This window comes from Melanotaenia boesemani, chromosome 6 (assembly GCF_017639745.1).
Source record: "Melanotaenia boesemani isolate fMelBoe1 chromosome 6, fMelBoe1.pri, whole genome shotgun sequence".
NCBI lineage: Eukaryota > Metazoa > Chordata > Actinopteri > Atheriniformes > Melanotaeniidae > Melanotaenia > Melanotaenia boesemani.
In genome coordinates, this window is record NC_055687.1 from 1315583 (window position 1) to 1333075 (window position 17493).

Genomic DNA, 17493 nt, shown 5'->3' on the forward strand with positions numbered 1-17493 from the left:
CTGTTCTTCAACCTTCTCTTTCTGACCTGCAGACCTGCGGGAGCTCGAGACTCCGCCCACAGGAACAAGGTCGTGGACGAGAACTGCAACAACGTCTCCTCCCCAAGCCGAGGAGGTCTGGCAGGAAAACTGCAGCAGCTCCTCACGCCGACCAAACACAGAACGTCGTCCCGACGGGCCGCCAGCGTTGACGACCGGCGACCAGGAGGAGGAGGAGGAGGCATAGGACGAAGAGTATCGGATCAGAGGCATTCCAGGAAGTCTCATGTAGCAGAGACGCTGCTGAAAGCCAAGGAGAAGCTGGTGAACGCCAACTCAGAGGTGACCGTGTGATTACCTTGATAGTGGTGATGATGATGATGGTGGTGGTGATTGTGATGATGATGATGATGATAGTGGTGATGATGATGATGGTGATGATGATGATGGTGGTGGTGATTGTGATGATGATGATGATGATAGTGGTGATGATGATGATGGTGATGATGATGATGGTGGTGGTGATTGTGATGATGATGATGATGATAGTGGTGATGGTGACGATGATGATGATGATGATTGTGGTGATTGTGATGATGATGACGGTGACGATGATGGTGATGATGATGATGGTGACGATGATGATGATGGTAATGACGATGATGATGGTGCTGATGATGATGATGATGATGGTGTGATGGTGATTGTGATGATGATGATGGTGATAATGATGGTGGTGATGATGCTGATGATGGTGTGATGATGATGGTGTGATGGTGATTGTGATGATGATGATGGTGGTGATGATGGTGTGATGGTGATTGTGGTGATGATGATGGTGGTGATGTGATGATGATGGTGTGATGGTGATTGTGATGATGATGATGGTGGTGATGATGGTGTGATGGTGATTGTGGTGATGATGATGGTGGTGATGTGATGATGATGGTGATTGTGATGATGATGATGGTGGTGATGATGATGATGATGGTGATTGTGATGATGATGATGGTGGTGATGATGATGGTGTGATGGTGATTGTGATGATGATGATGGTGGTGATGATGCTGATGATGGTGTGATGGTGATTGTGATGATGATGATGGTGGTGATGATGATGATGGTGGTGATGATGCTGATGATGGTGTGATGGTGATTGTGATGATGATGATGGTGATTGTGATGATGATGGTGGTGGTGATGATGATGATGATTATGGTGATGATGTGTTGATGATTATGGTTATGATGATGAGGATGGTGATGGTGGTGATGATGGTGTGATGGTGATTGTGATGATGATGATGGTGGTGATGATGATGGTGATGATGTGTTGATGATTATGGTTATGATGATGATGATGGTGATGATGGTGTGATGGTGATTGTGATGATGATGATGGTGGTGATGATGATGATGATGATAGTGATTGTGATGATGAAGATGGTGGTGATGATGATGATGATAGTGATTGTGATGATGATGATGATGGTGGTGATGATGATGGTGATGATGTGTTGATGATTATGGTTATGATGATGATGGTGGTGATGATGGTGTGATGGTGATTGTGATGATGATGATGGTGGTGATGATGATGATGATAGTGATTGTGATGATGATGATGGTGGTGATGATGATGATGATAGTGATTGTGATGATGATGATGGTGTGATGGTGATTGTGATGATGATGATGATGGTGGTGATGATGATGATGATGGTGATGGTGATGATGAGGATGATGATGATGGTGAGCTTCTGGAGATTCAATAATTTATTTGACTTTATTTCTATTTAGTTTATATTTATTGAGCCATATATTTATTTATTAGGATTTATTTTATTTATATTTACTTTCCATATAATCAAACTAAAAAATTAAATAAAAATAATAAAAATGAGCATAAAGAAATTTTGAAGAAATATTAAAACCATTAATGAAACAAAACTTGTTTTAACCTTCATTTGTTCTTTTTTGGGGTTCGTTCTTTAAGAAAAGATTTTCTCTTTTGTAAATGACCAAACTTTCAATATTTTATATGGTGTTAAATTTTCCAGATTTTTTTTTTTTACCAAAAAAAAGAAACTATTTTAATAGATTTTTTATGAAGAAAGGACGGATTTGATAATAAGCCTGAGAATAAGATTAATTTCATCATTTCTCCCTTTTCTGGCTGTTTTTAGATGCATTTTAAACCAGTTTTCAGCTCATCAGATAAAATTAGTTTCTTTCTTTCATCCGGTAGAAGTGAAATTTAATTTCCTTCAGCTTTTCTCCCGGTAACGACCAGCAGATGGTTTAAAGCCGTTTGTTTCTTCCTCGTTGGTGTTTTTTAGTAACCCCTGAATCCTCTGCTTTCAGAGCTCGCTGTCTGTAGGAAGTGACCTCGACCTGACGGACACGCCCACGCCGGCGTACCCTCTACGCAGATCCTGGGATGCCGATCAGGAGGGGGCGGGGATGGAGGTAAATGTCAGCGTCCGGATGGATCTGTTCTGGACCGGATGTGTGTTGATGTTCCACCGTCTCTGCGTCCAGGTTCTGATGTCCAGCTGCTCGCTTTGCCGCAGCTGTAACTCGCTGGTCTACGACGAGGAGATCATGGCCGGCTGGACGTCGGACGACTCCAACCTCAACTCGTCCTGCCCGTTCTGCTCCGCCTCCTTCGTCCCTTTCCTGAACGCGGAGATCTGTAACCTCGGACCCGTCAACAGGTACCGACACCAACTGGCTGGAACTGGTCTGATGACAGGGATGATGGAGAATCTCATTTACATACCGACGGCTTCTCCCTTTTACAGACACAGTCCGATTCAGTCCAGTTCATTATTTTCCACTTTTAATCCGGTTAACACAGACCCATCAAGTGATCCACAGCAGCCCACTTTATAATAACTGTTCATATAAACCAGTTCGTAACATAATGAACTAGCTAAGGAAACCTTCATCAGAACCAGAACCAGGAAGGAAACCCTCTGTCAGTACCAGGAAAACCTCCGGAGCTGGTTCCACAGACAAGGGATTGGTCGTTTCAGGTTCTGCCTCTCGTTCTACCAGTTTTCCTGCGTCACTCGGAGACAGGATGCTCCTCATTCTGGGAATATTACATAGGTGGAAGAAGGTGGTCCTATAAACCTGGTTTATGTGTGAGTCAGAGGACAGATCCTGGTCCAGAATAACTCCAAAGTTCCTCACTGTAGTACTGGAAGCCAAGGTAAAACCATCCGGAGAGATTCCAAGTCTTCCTGTGTAGGGGTGGGCGATATTGCTAAAAAATTATATCACGATAATTTTTCAAAAATACCTTGATAACGATATGTAACGATTTTTCCCATTTTTATTGTTTTCAACGGCTTTTAACCACATAAATATGTAGCTCCAAAACATAATAAATACAAAGAAATATTGTGCAACCAAAATAAAAACAATATGCTCCTACATTAGATTTGAAAATTTAGTTAACAAAAGAAAATATAAATTAAATTATTCAAAAATCTATTTGAATTCACATTTAGTCAGAAATCAGCTACCATGTGTTTAGCTAAAATGACTATCAAAAACCAAAAACAATCAAGTGCAAATTTCACAAATGTAAACCATTTTAAACAGTTTAGTGAACAAATATCTTTAGGCATAGGCAACATTTTCAACCATACCTTGTAAACATCAAGAAGAGGGAATGTACTTAAATGAGGTTGTCAAACAAAAAAAGCCCCTTAGGCTTACTGTATATTATATTCATTTCTGGAAACGATATGATTAACTCTATTTGTGTAAAAAGCTTCTGAAAAACAAAATCAGTGGTGGATTCAAAAACAAAGAATTCTCTGACTTTGAGAAAACCGCCACATAAGGTGTATTGCAATTGAGCCAACAAGGTCTATAAACTAAACACTTCAAGATAAACAGTCATAAAGAAAAATCTTTGGGAAAAAAATTACTTCCACTTTGAGGAGCAAACACCTTCAAATGATGTACATTAACAGAAGAATCTTGCCTTAAACTTGTTGGAAAATTACCATTATCCAGCACTTTGTACCTTTCTCCATATCTTTTTATTTGCTTTTGGTTGTACTGATAGTTTTTCATTTAGCTACAGTTGTACATTTTTGTACATTCACAGTTAAGTTTTAAATTCTTTGTCAGGACCCCCAGCGGGGGTCCAACTTGTGTACGAGGTGGCGGAAGCCTTCTTTCTCCACCGTTTGTATCGGCATCATGTCTTTAGCCACACAGTAAGTAACCGCGTCAGTTATGTCTTTCCACCGCTGGCTTTGACTGGCGTAAGGCGTACAGCTAAATAAGGCATTGACAATTCCATGCTGAACTACTTTTGGTGGATTTTTACTTGCCGTCCCCGCAACTCCTGAAGTTTCTCGCATCTGCATGCACTCTTCATAGCGCACAGGATGTTTGTGCTTTAGATGACTGAACAAATTCGTCGTGTTTCCACCCTTTCCTGACACAACATGCTTGCATGTCTTGCAAAGGATAGTGGTCTGATCCATGTCGTCTTTTCTGAAGCCAAAATAATTCCAGATGACAGAGGTGGCTCCCTTTTTTGGAATTAAGTCAGGGGGTAATGCCACATCCTTGCTTTGCTCAGCCATGTTTACTTTGACTCTTACTTTGACCTAGTGCGCCGCCTTCCTGCGGCAGGAGTTGAAGGGCGCGCAAATGACGTCACCATATGATATCGCAATATTAAATTTTATACCGGTGTCAAAAAAACCACCGGTGTTACCGTGGACGAGACGATATTGCACACCCCTATTCCTGTGGTTCTCAGGTCCAAAGACAACAACCTCAGTCTGAGTTTAGACTGTTTACAGAAACAGAGTTTATGTTTAATAGTATAAAGTATGATGACATGCAAACATACATGTAAACGTTATTTTGGATTTTGGAAGAACTTAGTTGGACGGACTGTCCCTGAAAAGGTTTTAACGGAGCGGCGCTGCCATCAGGCAGCATGTAGGAGGTCATTTACCTTAAAATAAATAAGCATACGTTCTAACTCATGTTCAGCCAATAGGAGGAGGGTCCTGTGTCAGAGTTGGATGCGATGAAGTTTACAGGTGGGGTTAAGGAGTAAACAAAAGAAAGTAAAATCAAGAGTTGGAAGGTCATTCTGTAAATTAAAGCAGCAGAAGAATCGTCGTCAAACGCTGGAACGTCCTTACCGGTAAGTTCAGAGCGTCAGTGGTGCGTCTGGGTCGCACTGACCCACGACAGCATCACTACCGAAGGTAGAGCTTAGTACGCACGACGCTCTGCAGTCAGTTCACTCACGTACCTGCACGGATTGAGACACACTCATGGAGAAACGGGTAACTGGGATGAGAGAGGGCAGATGTCTGGCTCTTGGTTTAACAGTAAATGTGTTTCATATTACATTTTCCTCACGTCTGTGATGGGTCGGGGGGCACAGTAGAAAAAGTTTGAGAACCACTGGTTAATCAGTTTATCATCTGCTGCCTGATATTAGCCAATAATGGATCAGCTGGAACCGATGTGTAAGAGTCTGTTCTTCCTTCTCAGTTCTGAACGCTGCAACTTGAACCTGGAAGATGAGGTGGAGAGCGTCGCGAGGCCCCCTAGTGGCCATGAGACGTCCCAGAGGCTCCAGTGCAACGGACTAGGCGAGGACTCCAGTTCTGAGACCAGCAGCTACTCTGAGAACAGCAGAACCACTGCGGTAACCTCTTACACATCTCGCACATCATCTTCCCGTCCTTCCTGCCTCACTGACAGACTCCACCCCTCCATCAGGGCTCATTGGTGGGCGGGACCCCTCAGGTAGCGGTGGCTTACCTGAGTCCTCTGGTTCTGAGGAAGGAGTTGGAGAGTCTGCTGGAGAACGAGGGGGAAGCAGTCCTGGCCCAGCCTCAATTCCTGGACAGCCATTCCATCATCTTCTGGAACCTGGTTTGGTACTTCCAGCGGCTCGGCCTACCCAGTAACCTGCTGCAGCTGGTGCGGAGCTCACCATTGGTCAGCCAGTTCACACAGGTAAATATAATCCAGGTGGTTTGTTACAGGTGCAGGTCCAGATGGTGGTTCTGTTTGAGAGGATGGAAAAAAGGCTGAATGTGGAAAATAACTGTCATGACAGAATTCAGTTCAGTATCTTTATTACACTGTACGAGAAGGAAGGATTGTATGGTTAAAGTGGTTCAGTCCTGGGTTAATGTGGTTCAGTCCTGGGTTAAAGTGGTTCAGTCCTGGGTTAAAGTGGTTCAGTCCTGGGTTAAAGTGGTTTAGTTCTCGGTTAAAGTGGTTCAGTCCTGGGTTAAAGTGGTTTAGTTCTCGGTTAAAGTGGTTCAGTCCTCGGTTAAAGTGGTTCAGTCCTGGGTTAAAGTGGTTCAGTCCTGGGTTAATGTGGTTCAGTCCTGGGTTAATGTGGTTCAGTCCTGGGTTAAAGTGGTTCAGTCCTGGGTTAAAGTGGTTCAGTCCTGGGTTAATGTGGTTCAGTCCTGGGTTAAAGTGGTTTAGTTCTCGGTTAAAGTGGTTCAGTCCTGGGTTAAAGTGGTTTAGTTCTCGGTTAAAGTGGTTCAGTCCTCGGTTAAAGTGGTTCAGTCCTGGGTTAAAGTGGTTCAGTCCTGGGTTAAAGTGGTTTAGTTCTCGGTTAAAGTGGTTCAGTCCTGGGTTAATGTGGTTCAGTCCTGGGTTAATGTGGTTCAATCCTGGGTTAAAGTGGTTCAGTCCTGGGTTAATGTGGTTCAGTCCTGGGTTAAAGTGGTTCAGTCCTGGGTTAAAGTGGTTTAGTTCTCGGTTAAAGTGGTTCAGTCCTGGGTTAATGTGGTTCAGTCCTGGGTTAAAGTGGTTCAGTCCTGGGTTAATGTGGTTCAGTCCTGGGTTAAAGTGGTTTAGTTCTCGGTTAAAGTGGTTCAGTCGTGGGTTAATGTGGTTCGGTCCTGGGTTAATGTGGTTCAGTCCTGGGTTAAAGTGGTTCAGTCCTGGGTTAATGTGGTTCAGTCCTGGGTTAAAGTGGTTCAGTCCTGGGTTCAAGTGGTTTAGTTCTCTGTTAAAGTGGTTCAGTCCTGGGTTAAAGTGGTTTAGTTCTCGGTTAAAGTGGTTCAGTCCTGGGTTAATGTGGTTCAGTCCTGGGTTAATGTGGTTCAGTCCTGGGTTCAAGTGGTTCAGTCCTGGGTTAATGTGGTTCAGTCCTGGGTTAAAGGGGTTCAGTCCTGGGTTAATGTGGTTCAGTCCTGGGTTAAAGTGGTTCAGTCCTGGGTTAATGTGGTTCAGTCCTGGGTTAAAGTGGTTCAGTCCTGGGTTAATGTGGTTCAGTCCTGGGTTAAAGTGGTTTAGTTCTCGGTTAAAGTGGTTCAGTCCTGGGTTAAAGTGGTTTAGTTCTCGGTTAAAGTGGTTCAGTCCTGGGTTAAAGTGGTTTAGTTCTCGGTTAAAGTGGTTCAGTCCTGGGTTAAAGTGGTTTAGTTCTCGGTTAAAGTGGTTCAGTCCTCGGTTAAAGTGGTTCAGTCCTGGGTTAAAGTGGTTCAGTCCTTGGTTAATGTGGTTCAGTCCTGGGTTAATGTGGTTCAGTCCTGGGTTAATGTGGTTCAGTCCTGGGTTAATGTGGTTCAGTCCTGGGTTAAAGTGGTTCAGTCCTGGGTTAATGTGGTTCAGTCCTGGGTTCAAGTGGTTCAGTCCTGGGTTAATGTGGTTCAGTCCTGGGTTAAAGGGGTTCAGTCCTGGGTTAATGTGGTTCAGTCCTGGGTTAAAGTGGTTCAGTCCTGGGTTAAAGTGGTTCAGTCCTGGGTTAAAGTGGTTCAGTCCTGGGTTAATGTGGTTCAGTCCTGGGTTAAAGTGGTTTAGTTCTCGGTTAAAGTGGTTCAGTCCTGGGTTAAAGTGGTTTAGTTCTCGGTTAAAGTGGTTCAGTCCTGGGTTAAAGTGGTTCAGTCCTGGGTTAAAGTGGTTTAGTTCTCGGTTAAAGTGGTTCAGTCCTGGGTTAAAGTGGTTTAGTTCTCGGTTAAAGTGGTTCAGTCCTCGGTTAAAGTGGTTCAGTCCTGGGTTAAAGTGGTTCAGTCCTTGGTTAATGTGGTTCAGTCCTGGGTTAATGTGGTTCAGTCCTGGGTTAATGTGGTTCAGTCCTGGGTTAATGTGGTTCAGTCCTGGGTTCAAGTGGTTCAGTCCTGGGTTAATGTGGTTCAGTCCTGGGTTAAAGGGGTTCAGTCCTGGGTTAATGTGGTTCAGTCCTGGGTTAAAGTGGTTCAGTCCTGGGTTAATGTGGTTCAGTCCTGGGTTAAAGTGGTTCAGTCCTGGGTTAATGTGGTTCAGTCCTGGTTTAAAGTGGTTCAGTCCTGGGTTAAAGTGGTTCAGTCCTGGGTTAAAGTGGTTCAGTCCTGGGTTAAAGTGGTTTAGTTCTCGGTTAAAGTGGTTCAGTCCTGGGTTAAAGTGGTTCAGTCCTGGGTTAATGTGGTTCAGTCCTGGGTTAAAGTGGTTTAGTTCTCGGTTAAAGTGGTTCAGTCCTGGGTTAAAGTGGTTTAGTTCTCGGTTAAAGTGGTTCAGTCCTGGGTTAAAGTGGTTTAGTTCTCGGTTAAAGTGGTTTGGTTTGGTTTGGAAGTAGATCTCCGTCAGGTGACTCGTTCAGTTTTCCTGTAGGCTTCCCAGTCGGAGAACTCTGCGGTAAGGGTTCGACTCATGTGGGACACCCTGACCCCCGACACAGACCAGTGGCCCCCCCTCTACATCCTGTGGAGAATCCACAGTAAGTCAAACACACACATCAATATCAGCCCACCGGAAGGTTCACTGTAATCCGCCTGATTTTTGGCTCCGCCCCTCCACCAGGTGGCGTTCCCATGAGGTGCTACAGCTGGCGGCGGCATAACCACCCGTTCACCATATCCTTCCTGGAGGAGGTTCTGCGCTGGGTCGGCATGAACGAGGTCCACAAGGCCGTCACCCTGTTCCTGGACACGCTGGCCAAGCAGCCGGGATCCCCGCGTGTCCAGAGGTGTGTTCAACGCACACACATCAGGTTACTAACGGAAACCTGATGATGATGATGATGATCTGACGCTTATCAGGGTGTTTCTGTTGACAGGAGTTTGTACAGGGAGTTCCTCTTCCTCACTCTGGCAGCTATGGGCAAAGATCACGTTGGTAAGACCTCAACACACGACCCCATGAAGGTGTTTAACCCTTAAAACTCCACGTATTTCACCATGAAGGCCTCCCAGATAAGCCAACCAGGATCTAGAACTAACACACCGAACACCAGAGACCCCGTCAGGATCCAGGTCTGAAGACGGGTTCTCCATCCTGGAGGTGGTCTGTGATAAACCAGCTCTGTGGGGGGAGTGTTCGGTCATGGGGGAGTAATCCAGTGAGCAGGTTCACTGTTCAGCTGGTTGTGTTGACCTAAATAGTAACCTTGGGTTTTCTGTTCTAAAATGGCTAATCGAGGCAAGTTAATATGGAAACACGCGGTGAACAGCCTGGTAGGGGAAAGAGGTTGAGGCAGGGTTACTTAATCCGGTCCTACAAGGGCCGTAGTCCAGCAGGTTTTCCATGTATCCCTGCTCCAACACACCTGATTCAGATTAATGAGGCATTGTGATCTATTTAATTTGACTCAGGTGTGTTGGATCAAGGCTTCATGAAGAACCTGCTGGACTGTGGCCCTCTTAGGACTGAGTAGCTCTGGTTTGAGGAGAGGTCACCATGGGCCTGATCAAATCTGTCAGAACCACTTTGATTAAAAGAAACAGACAACTCCATTTACAATATGTTTAGTTTCTGTTATTGCCTGGCAACCCCGCAGCAGGTGTAGCGGATGCTGTTCATTGCTTTTAATTATAATATTTTTCTCTATCAGCCTCAACGAGAGCCCATGACTCAGGCTGGGAAAAATAAGACCCTCTCCATTCAGTCATTTTCATCATGATTTCAGCCTTTTATGGGTCACCTGTCTGACCCAACGGGGGGTTGGGGTAGCTAACACATAGCAGGTGTTTTGGAGCTGACAGACAGGTTGAGACGTCAGAGAATTTGACAACCTGGAGCTCAGGCTTTATTCCAGCATCTGTTAAACCTCCTTTCTGAATTACCCCCCTGGTATGGCTGTATGTTTGTTGGTTAAATCCATCAGCTGATCATCTTCTTCTCCTCCAGCCGCGTTCGATAAGAAGTTCAAGGCGGCGTACTCGCGGCTCAACGGGACTCTGGGTCGAGAGGAGCTCCATAAGAAGCGAGCGCAGCCGCCCAGCCCCAAAGCCATCGACTGCAGACGGAGCTTCCACCCTCCTCTGGAGTGCTGAAGGAGCCTCGCTCCACCTCTCTGCTGCCTCCTGGTGGATGCTGCTGGTCCTCGCCTCATCTCAGATCCTGGCCGCCGTCCAGCAGCAGGCGGAGTCGCAGTTCTTCCCATCGTCAGACTGGAAAACATACGGATTGGTTAGCACCTCCAGATTCCTGCTGCATGTCTCGGCTGTCTGGGAATCTTCTGGACTTAAACTGGAAATGTTTGAACTGTAGAGGGTTTTATTGGAAGAAAAGTCAAACATGGATCAGGAAACACCACTAACAGAAGCTCCAGGTCTCTGATCAGCTTTTCCTGCAGAGGGAACAGACTAGGTCATGGTTTTTTAGTTCCTGTACAACAAAACATTTCCTTCAGTTCCATCATCATCCTCTGAAGACCTGAGAAGATGAAGAGCACTCCTCATCAGGATGTTCGCTGACTTCCTGGACTTGGATCCAGATCTGATCCTGAGCTGATCTAAAGGAACTTTCTGGTTCTGGATGAGAGAAGTGGGTTCAGGCTGACCTCAGATATGCTCTGTTGCCATGGAAACATCATTGGAGGACTGGAAGATTATGGTTTTTATACTCCACTGAACATTTGGTTGTTTTTGTTTTGTTTACAAAATCAGAACCAACAACCGTGCTCTGATCCGGGTCTGATCCAGATCGTTAGTTCTGCTTGTTTTTTTGCCTCCCGTCTTCTCCGCTAACACGCCCCCCTCTGATTGGCTGCAGATGTGATGATGTCAGAAATACTCACCTGCATGTTTATCTGAAAGAAAAACTGGAGTTTATGTTTTTATCTGCTCGGTTCTCTGGTCGGTCCAGTGAGCAGAACCAGAACCAGAACAAAAAAAAAGGTTTTAGATGTTTTTTTATGTTAGGAGTGGAGCCAGACCTGGACCAGTGTGGAGCATGCTCAGTCCGACCCGCGTGTCTCCTGGCTGCTTGCTTGTTTGCTTCGAGGCCTCTCGGCTGCAGGGGTCAAACCCACACCTCTCCATCATGGTTCCTCCATAGTCACTGAAGACCAGTTCCAGATCCGAGAGCTCAGACCACCTTACACCAAACTGAGAGGAAAACATGCAGATCCACAAAGACCTGGTTCTGATCCTGAAGTTGGTCCTTCAGACCATCAGACTGTAGAAAGGATCCAGCAGGGGGCGCTGCAGCGTCAGCTGACCTGGTGGTCCTGTTACCTCGCAGTAAGGGGGTCCACTTCTGGTCCTGGAGGTCCTGTTCTGGTCCTAATGATCTAGTTCTGTTTCTAGAGGTCCTGTTGTGGGCCTGGAGGTCAAATTCTGCTCCAGAACCAGACCTGGACCCCTCTGGAAGCTGATGTTGGGTTTCTCTGTTTCCAGGTTTGTTTTATTGATGCTGCATTCAAAGACAATTTTTAATTGAACTTTCTAAATTCTAGAAATGAGTGAAAAAAATAACATCTGATCAGGATCCTGATCTGGATCTGGATCCTCATCAGTAAAACTGGACTCAAAATTTGAGTTCCCATTTCCAAGGTTCAGTGAACACATCGTGATGTGAAGCTGTGGGTGAAGATGAAGGCTGTATGGTTCTGGTCTGATCTGGTTCTGGTCTGATCTGGTCCTGGTCGGATCTGAATCACCTGGTCCCCTCTGCTGACATCACAGGTGGGAGGAGCTAAGGTGAGTAGCGGTAACTGATCAGTTTCTGAACGATAATTGAGGTCAGCTGAGCGGCTCGGAGCACAAACGTGTGTGTGCGTGGATATTCCTACCCTCCAGGTGTCTGTGAACGCAGCGTTTCACTGAAGGTTTTATTGCTGGTATAATTTATATTTGGGCTGTAAATGTTTGTTTTTTAAGAAAATAAAGATGGCGGTGAAACTGCAGCAGTGATTGATTTACTGACCCAGAGTCCCACGCAGTCAATCATATGGACGTGAAGAGCGTCAGTCCAGCATGGTAGCATTTCTGTTAGCAGCTAGCTTAGCAGCACAGAAACATAAACATCAGCTTGTTGCTACCTTTGTTCTAAAAAAATGTTAGCTCGGTGAGATTGACGCCACCAGATGTGTTCAGAAGAGGACGTTAAACTGGGACTAAACTGGAAGCAGATCCACCATAAATAAGGCATTTTTACAGGGTCTGTTTATTGGAAACTTCTGGTTGTTGCTCGTTTAGGAATGTGAGGAATATTTACTGTTCCTGCAAAGTTTAGATCTAAATGAATCTCTTTTAAAATCAATTTAAAAGAGAAAATATTTTCTGTTCACATGTCACGCTTAATCAAGTCTTTAAAACCTGTAGGACCATCACCTGTCCTGCAGGTTTTACATGTTTATCTGCTGCAACACACCTGAGTCACATTATTAATGATCACTAAGAGGCTTGTGCAGAACTTGGCAACAAGCTGTGCGGACCAGGTGCGACGTGGACCAGGTGTGACATGGACCAGGTGCAACAAGGGTCAAGTGTGTCGTGGACATGGTGCGACGACGAACCAGGTGTAATGAGGACCAGGTGTGACATGGACCCAGTTTGACGAGGTTCAGGTGTGTTGCAGCAGGGCAACGGGTAAAACCTGCAGGACAGGTGTGATCCTGCACTAAAGTGCCACATTGACCCTTCTGTCCTTATTCAGGAGTTCAGGAGCTCTGAGGGTCCAGATAGATCCTGGTTCACGTTAAAAACCGGGATGATGTTTAGAACATACTTACTAATCTGGATAAATGTCCATCTTCATCTCCAGGTTTCCATTAAATTCAATAAAGCAATCGTCCAGAGCAGACAGTGGCCAGGAAAGACCAGGAGCCTCATTTATAAACCTGAACACGACCTGATCCCTGATCAATCAAATCGAGAAGAAAACAAACCGAAGTTGATGTGCTTGCTGGTGGAGGCTCGCAAAAATCCCACACAAAGGAAAGTCTGCAGGGACGACCCGAGCTCGGTGTGCCGCAGGCAGGCGGCGCACCTGGAAGTGGGCGGGTGCTGACGGATGTCGTCCTGCCTTATGGAAGCTGTGCATGAGTGTCACTGCAGTGTTTACATGTTTACTCAGTAATTACACTAATTACTACACACCTTGTCATGATCAAAGTACCAGTAAGTGCCATTGCTACACAAGTTGAAGATGTACGTATAAAGATACTGTGCTGTAGCTGTATGGCTTCATCCAGGAACACGTCTATAAAACTGCAGGCCACGTGTTCCCGCAGGGTCTTGAATTTACAAATATGCATTTAATACCATAAAAAGTCATTAAAGAATGTTATTTTCTTAAAATCTAATATGTAGGTCTGAAGTTATGTCAGCCTGAAGTTGTACGCTGCGTTAAAATGTGTCGGGGAAATATCTGAACTGCAAAGAGACGGAAGTGAAGTCATTTCCTCCCGTTCCAACCCGACCGTTGTATGGAAAGAAGGAACCAATTATTGCTGACTGTGCAGGGAGAAATGGTTGGGGAACATTTAGCCCAACACACACGAAGCCTTTATTTTCCCGCTAAAGAAAGCTAGCTGACGGTGAATTTTGTGGATTTGGTGAGTAAAATGGGAAAGTGCAAATCTAATACTACATGGCTGGACAACGGGTCGTTCTGGGCCTGGCTGACACGGGTGGAGAGCCCATCCGAAGCTCGGTGCAGAGGAACATCAACCTGGGAACGATGGGGATCCATGTTTTAGAGTCGCATGAGCAATCAGCAGAGCATATCACTGCCTTAAGCCCAAAGAAGTTATAATTCTGCTTCTGCTTCTTGCTGGTTTATTGTGAGGAATGCTTGAGTTTCTGTCTTGGTTTCGGGTTATTGTTTACATCGCTGGTGTGGGCTCTGTCGTTAGCACCTTCTCTCTACAACCAGTGGAGGCCGTGACGCGAGCCCACTGGTTACTGCTCAGGTAAAGCAGATAGAGGCGGTTTCAGCCGGTTTCAGTCAAGCAAAGTGAGGTCAGCTGTGTCAGCTCCAGGTATTTTACCACACATGGTGCACGTCGGGTTAAAACCACAAAGGGTAAAGACCTGCAAGTCTACCTGCGCGAGTCCACCGAGAAAGGGCACGAGCTTAAACCTCCTCACAACCATATTAACGCACAATGTGCTTCAAACCATCCCTGTCAGACATGGTACAGACCCATAGACACCACAATCCACAAAACCTGTCCTTTCCAATGGCATGCATGTCGGCCACACCCTCTGTTACCTTCGGTCTCTGGAACTGTCAGTCTGCAGTGAACAAAACAGAATTTATCAGTTCATTGATAAATCTCTCAGACATTCAGGTCCTAGCCCTGACTGAAACCTGGATCCGTCCAGAAAACACAGCTACACCAGCTGCCCTTTCTGTCGATGCAGAATTTACCCAAACAACGGGCGGGAGGTGGAACGGGCTTTCTTATTTCTACAAAGTGGAACTTTACCTCTCCGTCCTATGGCTACCTGCTCATCACCTGAGTAAAGGTCTCTACACCATCACTGCATACATTCTGGTCATTTACCGCCTCCGGGTGGCAGTATAGATGAGTTTGTCTCTGAAATGGACATGATTCTCTCTGACATTCCTGATGATGGCACACCACTAATTGTCATGGGAGACATGAACATTCACATTGGCAAACTGACTTTCTGGCTCTCATCTACTCTTTCAATCTCAAACTGGTTCAAACTCCTCCAACACACAAAGCTGGTAATACTCTTGACTTGGTACTGACCAGAAACTGCTCCACAGCCAACCTGTCCGTCACCCCGCTGCACCTCTCAGACCACTTCCTGGTTAAATTCTCTGTCTTCCTTCCTCATGTCACTCAAGAGCCTCTAAAAATGGTGTCCTACCGCAGAAACCTGAGATCCCTCAGACCTACACAGCTGTCTGATGAGGTTTACTCTACCCTCCCTTCCCACTCAGACTTCTCCTTACTGTCTGTTAATGAGGCTACAGAAACACTCTGCTCCTCTCTCGCCTCCTCTCTGGACAAACTCTGTCCTCTGGTGTCAAACCAGCCAGACAAAACCCTCCCAGTCCATGGCTCACAGAGGCTCTAAGGGATCACAGAGCCGGACTCAGGGCTGCAGAAAGAAAGTGGCGCAAATCAAAAGAACACACTGACTTGTCTGAGTACCAGCAAAAACCTGAAACTTTCACATCCAGCCTAGAGGAGGCCAAGAAAACCTTTTATCAGAACAAGATCCGCAATACTCCCAACACACGACATGTTCATGGTGTTTAACTCTTCTATCTCCACCACCTGCTCAGCCTCCCACTGTGCTGACTGCAGAAATGTTTGCTTCCTACTTAACTAAAAAGGTTGCTACCATCAGTAACCAATTCACTGAGCCGGACCAACTCAGCCTTACCAAACCAGCTACTGGTGCCTCACTCTGCTCTTTCCACTCTCTAAATGAGGACGAAGTCTCTAAACTTCTAGTCAGCTCAAAACCCACAACCTGTCCTCTTGATCCTGTTCCCTCTGACATCCTGCAGAGCATTTTACCTACAATCAAACCTGCAGTAACCCATATTATCACCTCCTCTCTTAAATCCGGTGTCTTTCCTTCTGCCTTCAAGCAAGCTCGGGTTCCCCGCTGCTGAAGAAACCCACACTCAACCCTGCCCAGGTTGGAAACTACCGGCCGGTCTCACTGCTTCCATTCATGTCTAAATTACTAGAGCGTGCCGTCTTCAGTCAGGTCTCACAGTTCCTCCAAGACAACAACCTGTTAGATCCATATCAATCTGGATATAGGCAAGGCCGCTCTACTGAACCTGCTCTCCTGTCAGTTACTGATTCCCTGCGGGTTGCCAGATCCACTGATCAATCCTCAGTCCTTATACTGCTGGACCTGTCTGCTGTCTTTGACACGGTCAACCATCATTTACTGTTCTCCACACTCTCGGAGCTTGGCATCTCAGGATCTGTCCTCTCGTGGTTTATGTCCTACCTCACAAGGAGATCCTTCAGAGTATCTTGGTGAGGGGGCGTGTCCAGATCACATGGGCTGACAACAGGGGTGCCTCAGGGCTCGGTGCTTAGCCCTCTTCTCTTTTCACTATACACCTCCTCACTCGTTGCATCATTAGCTCTCATGGTTTCTCCTACCACTGCTTTGCAGATGATACTCAGCTTTTCCTTTCTTTCCCACCTGACGACACAACGTCTCAATGTGAATATCAGCATGTTGCTGATATCTCCACATGGATGAAGGATCGCCACCTTCAGCTAAATCTGTCCAAGACCGAGCTCATTGTCTTTCCAGCCAATCCTTCCTTACCGCCACAGATAAGCGTGCAGCTTGACTCCATCACGCTTGTACCTACGTCTTCTACCAGGAATCTTGGTGTCATGGTAGACAACCAGCTGACCTTTAAGGACCATGTTGCCTCGGTTGCTGGATCTTGCCGATTTGCTCTCTACAACATCAGGAGGATCAGACCCTACCTGACTGAACACACGGCCCAGCTCCTGGTCCAGGCTCTGGTCATTTCATGCATTGACTACTGCAACTCCTTACTGGCTGGCCTGCCTGCATGCTCAGTTAAACCTCTGCAGATGATCCAGAACGCAGCAGCACGTCTGGTCTTCAACCAGCCCAAAAGAGCTCATGTCACTCCGCTGCTAATCGCTCTCCACTGGCTTCCAGTTGCAGCGCATCAGATTCAAAGCTCTGCTTCTGGCTTACAAAACAATAACCCAAACGGCTCCGGTCTACCTCCACTCCTTAATCCAGAGCTACACTCCCTCTCCACAGTTACGCTCTGCCAGTGAAAGACGCCTAGTGCTCCCACCACAAGGTGGCGCCACATCAGTAGCTAGACTCTTCTTCTCTGTTGTTCCCCGGTGGTGGAACCATCTACCAAACTCCGTCCGATCCACAGAGTCCTTATCCACTTTTAAAAGCAAGCTAAAGACTCAGTTGTTTAAGGAGCATTTCCACACTTAGCTTAACTCTTCTACTCAGAATGAGTTAGAAAGATTTGTCCAGATCTTTGGCTCAACCAGGTACTGAAGAAGCTGCTGCACTTATGTCCAGGATGATGTTGTTTGATGAAATCGTGATCTTGAATTTAAATGACGTAAAAAAAAAAAAAAAATTATGTGCACTACCTCTAGCACTACATGACAGCATCTGGTCCAACTGGACTCAAAAGCGGTCTGACCATCACTTAATTATGACGTCCATCTTGTTTGAATTCATGCTTGTGTTGTTCTTACTCTCAAATGTAAGTTACTTTGGATAAAAGCGTCTGATAAATGAGTGTAGAATAGAATAGAATAGAATGAGAG

General features: G+C 45.8%; 2 protein-coding genes across 4 annotated transcripts in view; both read left to right on the plus strand.

Annotated features, from left to right (window-relative positions):
* Positions 1–12102, plus strand: part of LOC121641527 (DENN domain-containing protein 4B-like) — a 60881-nt gene extending 48779 nt beyond the window's left edge. For all 3 annotated transcript variants that reach the window (XM_041987713.1, XM_041987712.1, XM_041987711.1), the window contains exons 21-29: positions 33–321; positions 2343–2447; positions 2520–2695; positions 5523–5679; positions 5754–5993; positions 8586–8691; positions 8775–8940; positions 9031–9089; positions 10101–12102. In XM_041987713.1, coding sequence (XP_041843647.1) covers positions 33–321; positions 2343–2447; positions 2520–2695; positions 5523–5679; positions 5754–5993; positions 8586–8691; positions 8775–8940; positions 9031–9089; positions 10101–10246 — 1444 coding nt within the window. In that variant the 3' untranslated portion in view covers positions 10247–12102. The remainder of the gene's footprint in view (positions 1–32; positions 322–2342; positions 2448–2519; positions 2696–5522; positions 5680–5753; positions 5994–8585; positions 8692–8774; positions 8941–9030; positions 9090–10100) is intronic.
* Positions 6178–8551, plus strand: LOC121641544. The gene is made up of 2 exons (XM_041987753.1): positions 6178–6764; positions 7036–8551. Exon 2 carries the CDS (start codon positions 7075–7077, stop codon positions 8548–8550), a length of 1476 nt encoding a protein of 491 aa, XP_041843687.1. The 5' UTR covers positions 6178–6764; positions 7036–7074; the 3' UTR covers position 8551.
* Positions 12103–17493: the final 5391 nt, after the last annotated feature.

Bases quoted from the DNA above. Each gene is read 5' to 3' on its own strand.
- LOC121641544 (XM_041987753.1), top strand. From the start codon at position 7,075: ATGTGGTTCAGTCCTGGGTTAATGTGGTTCAGTCCTGGGTTCAAGTGG.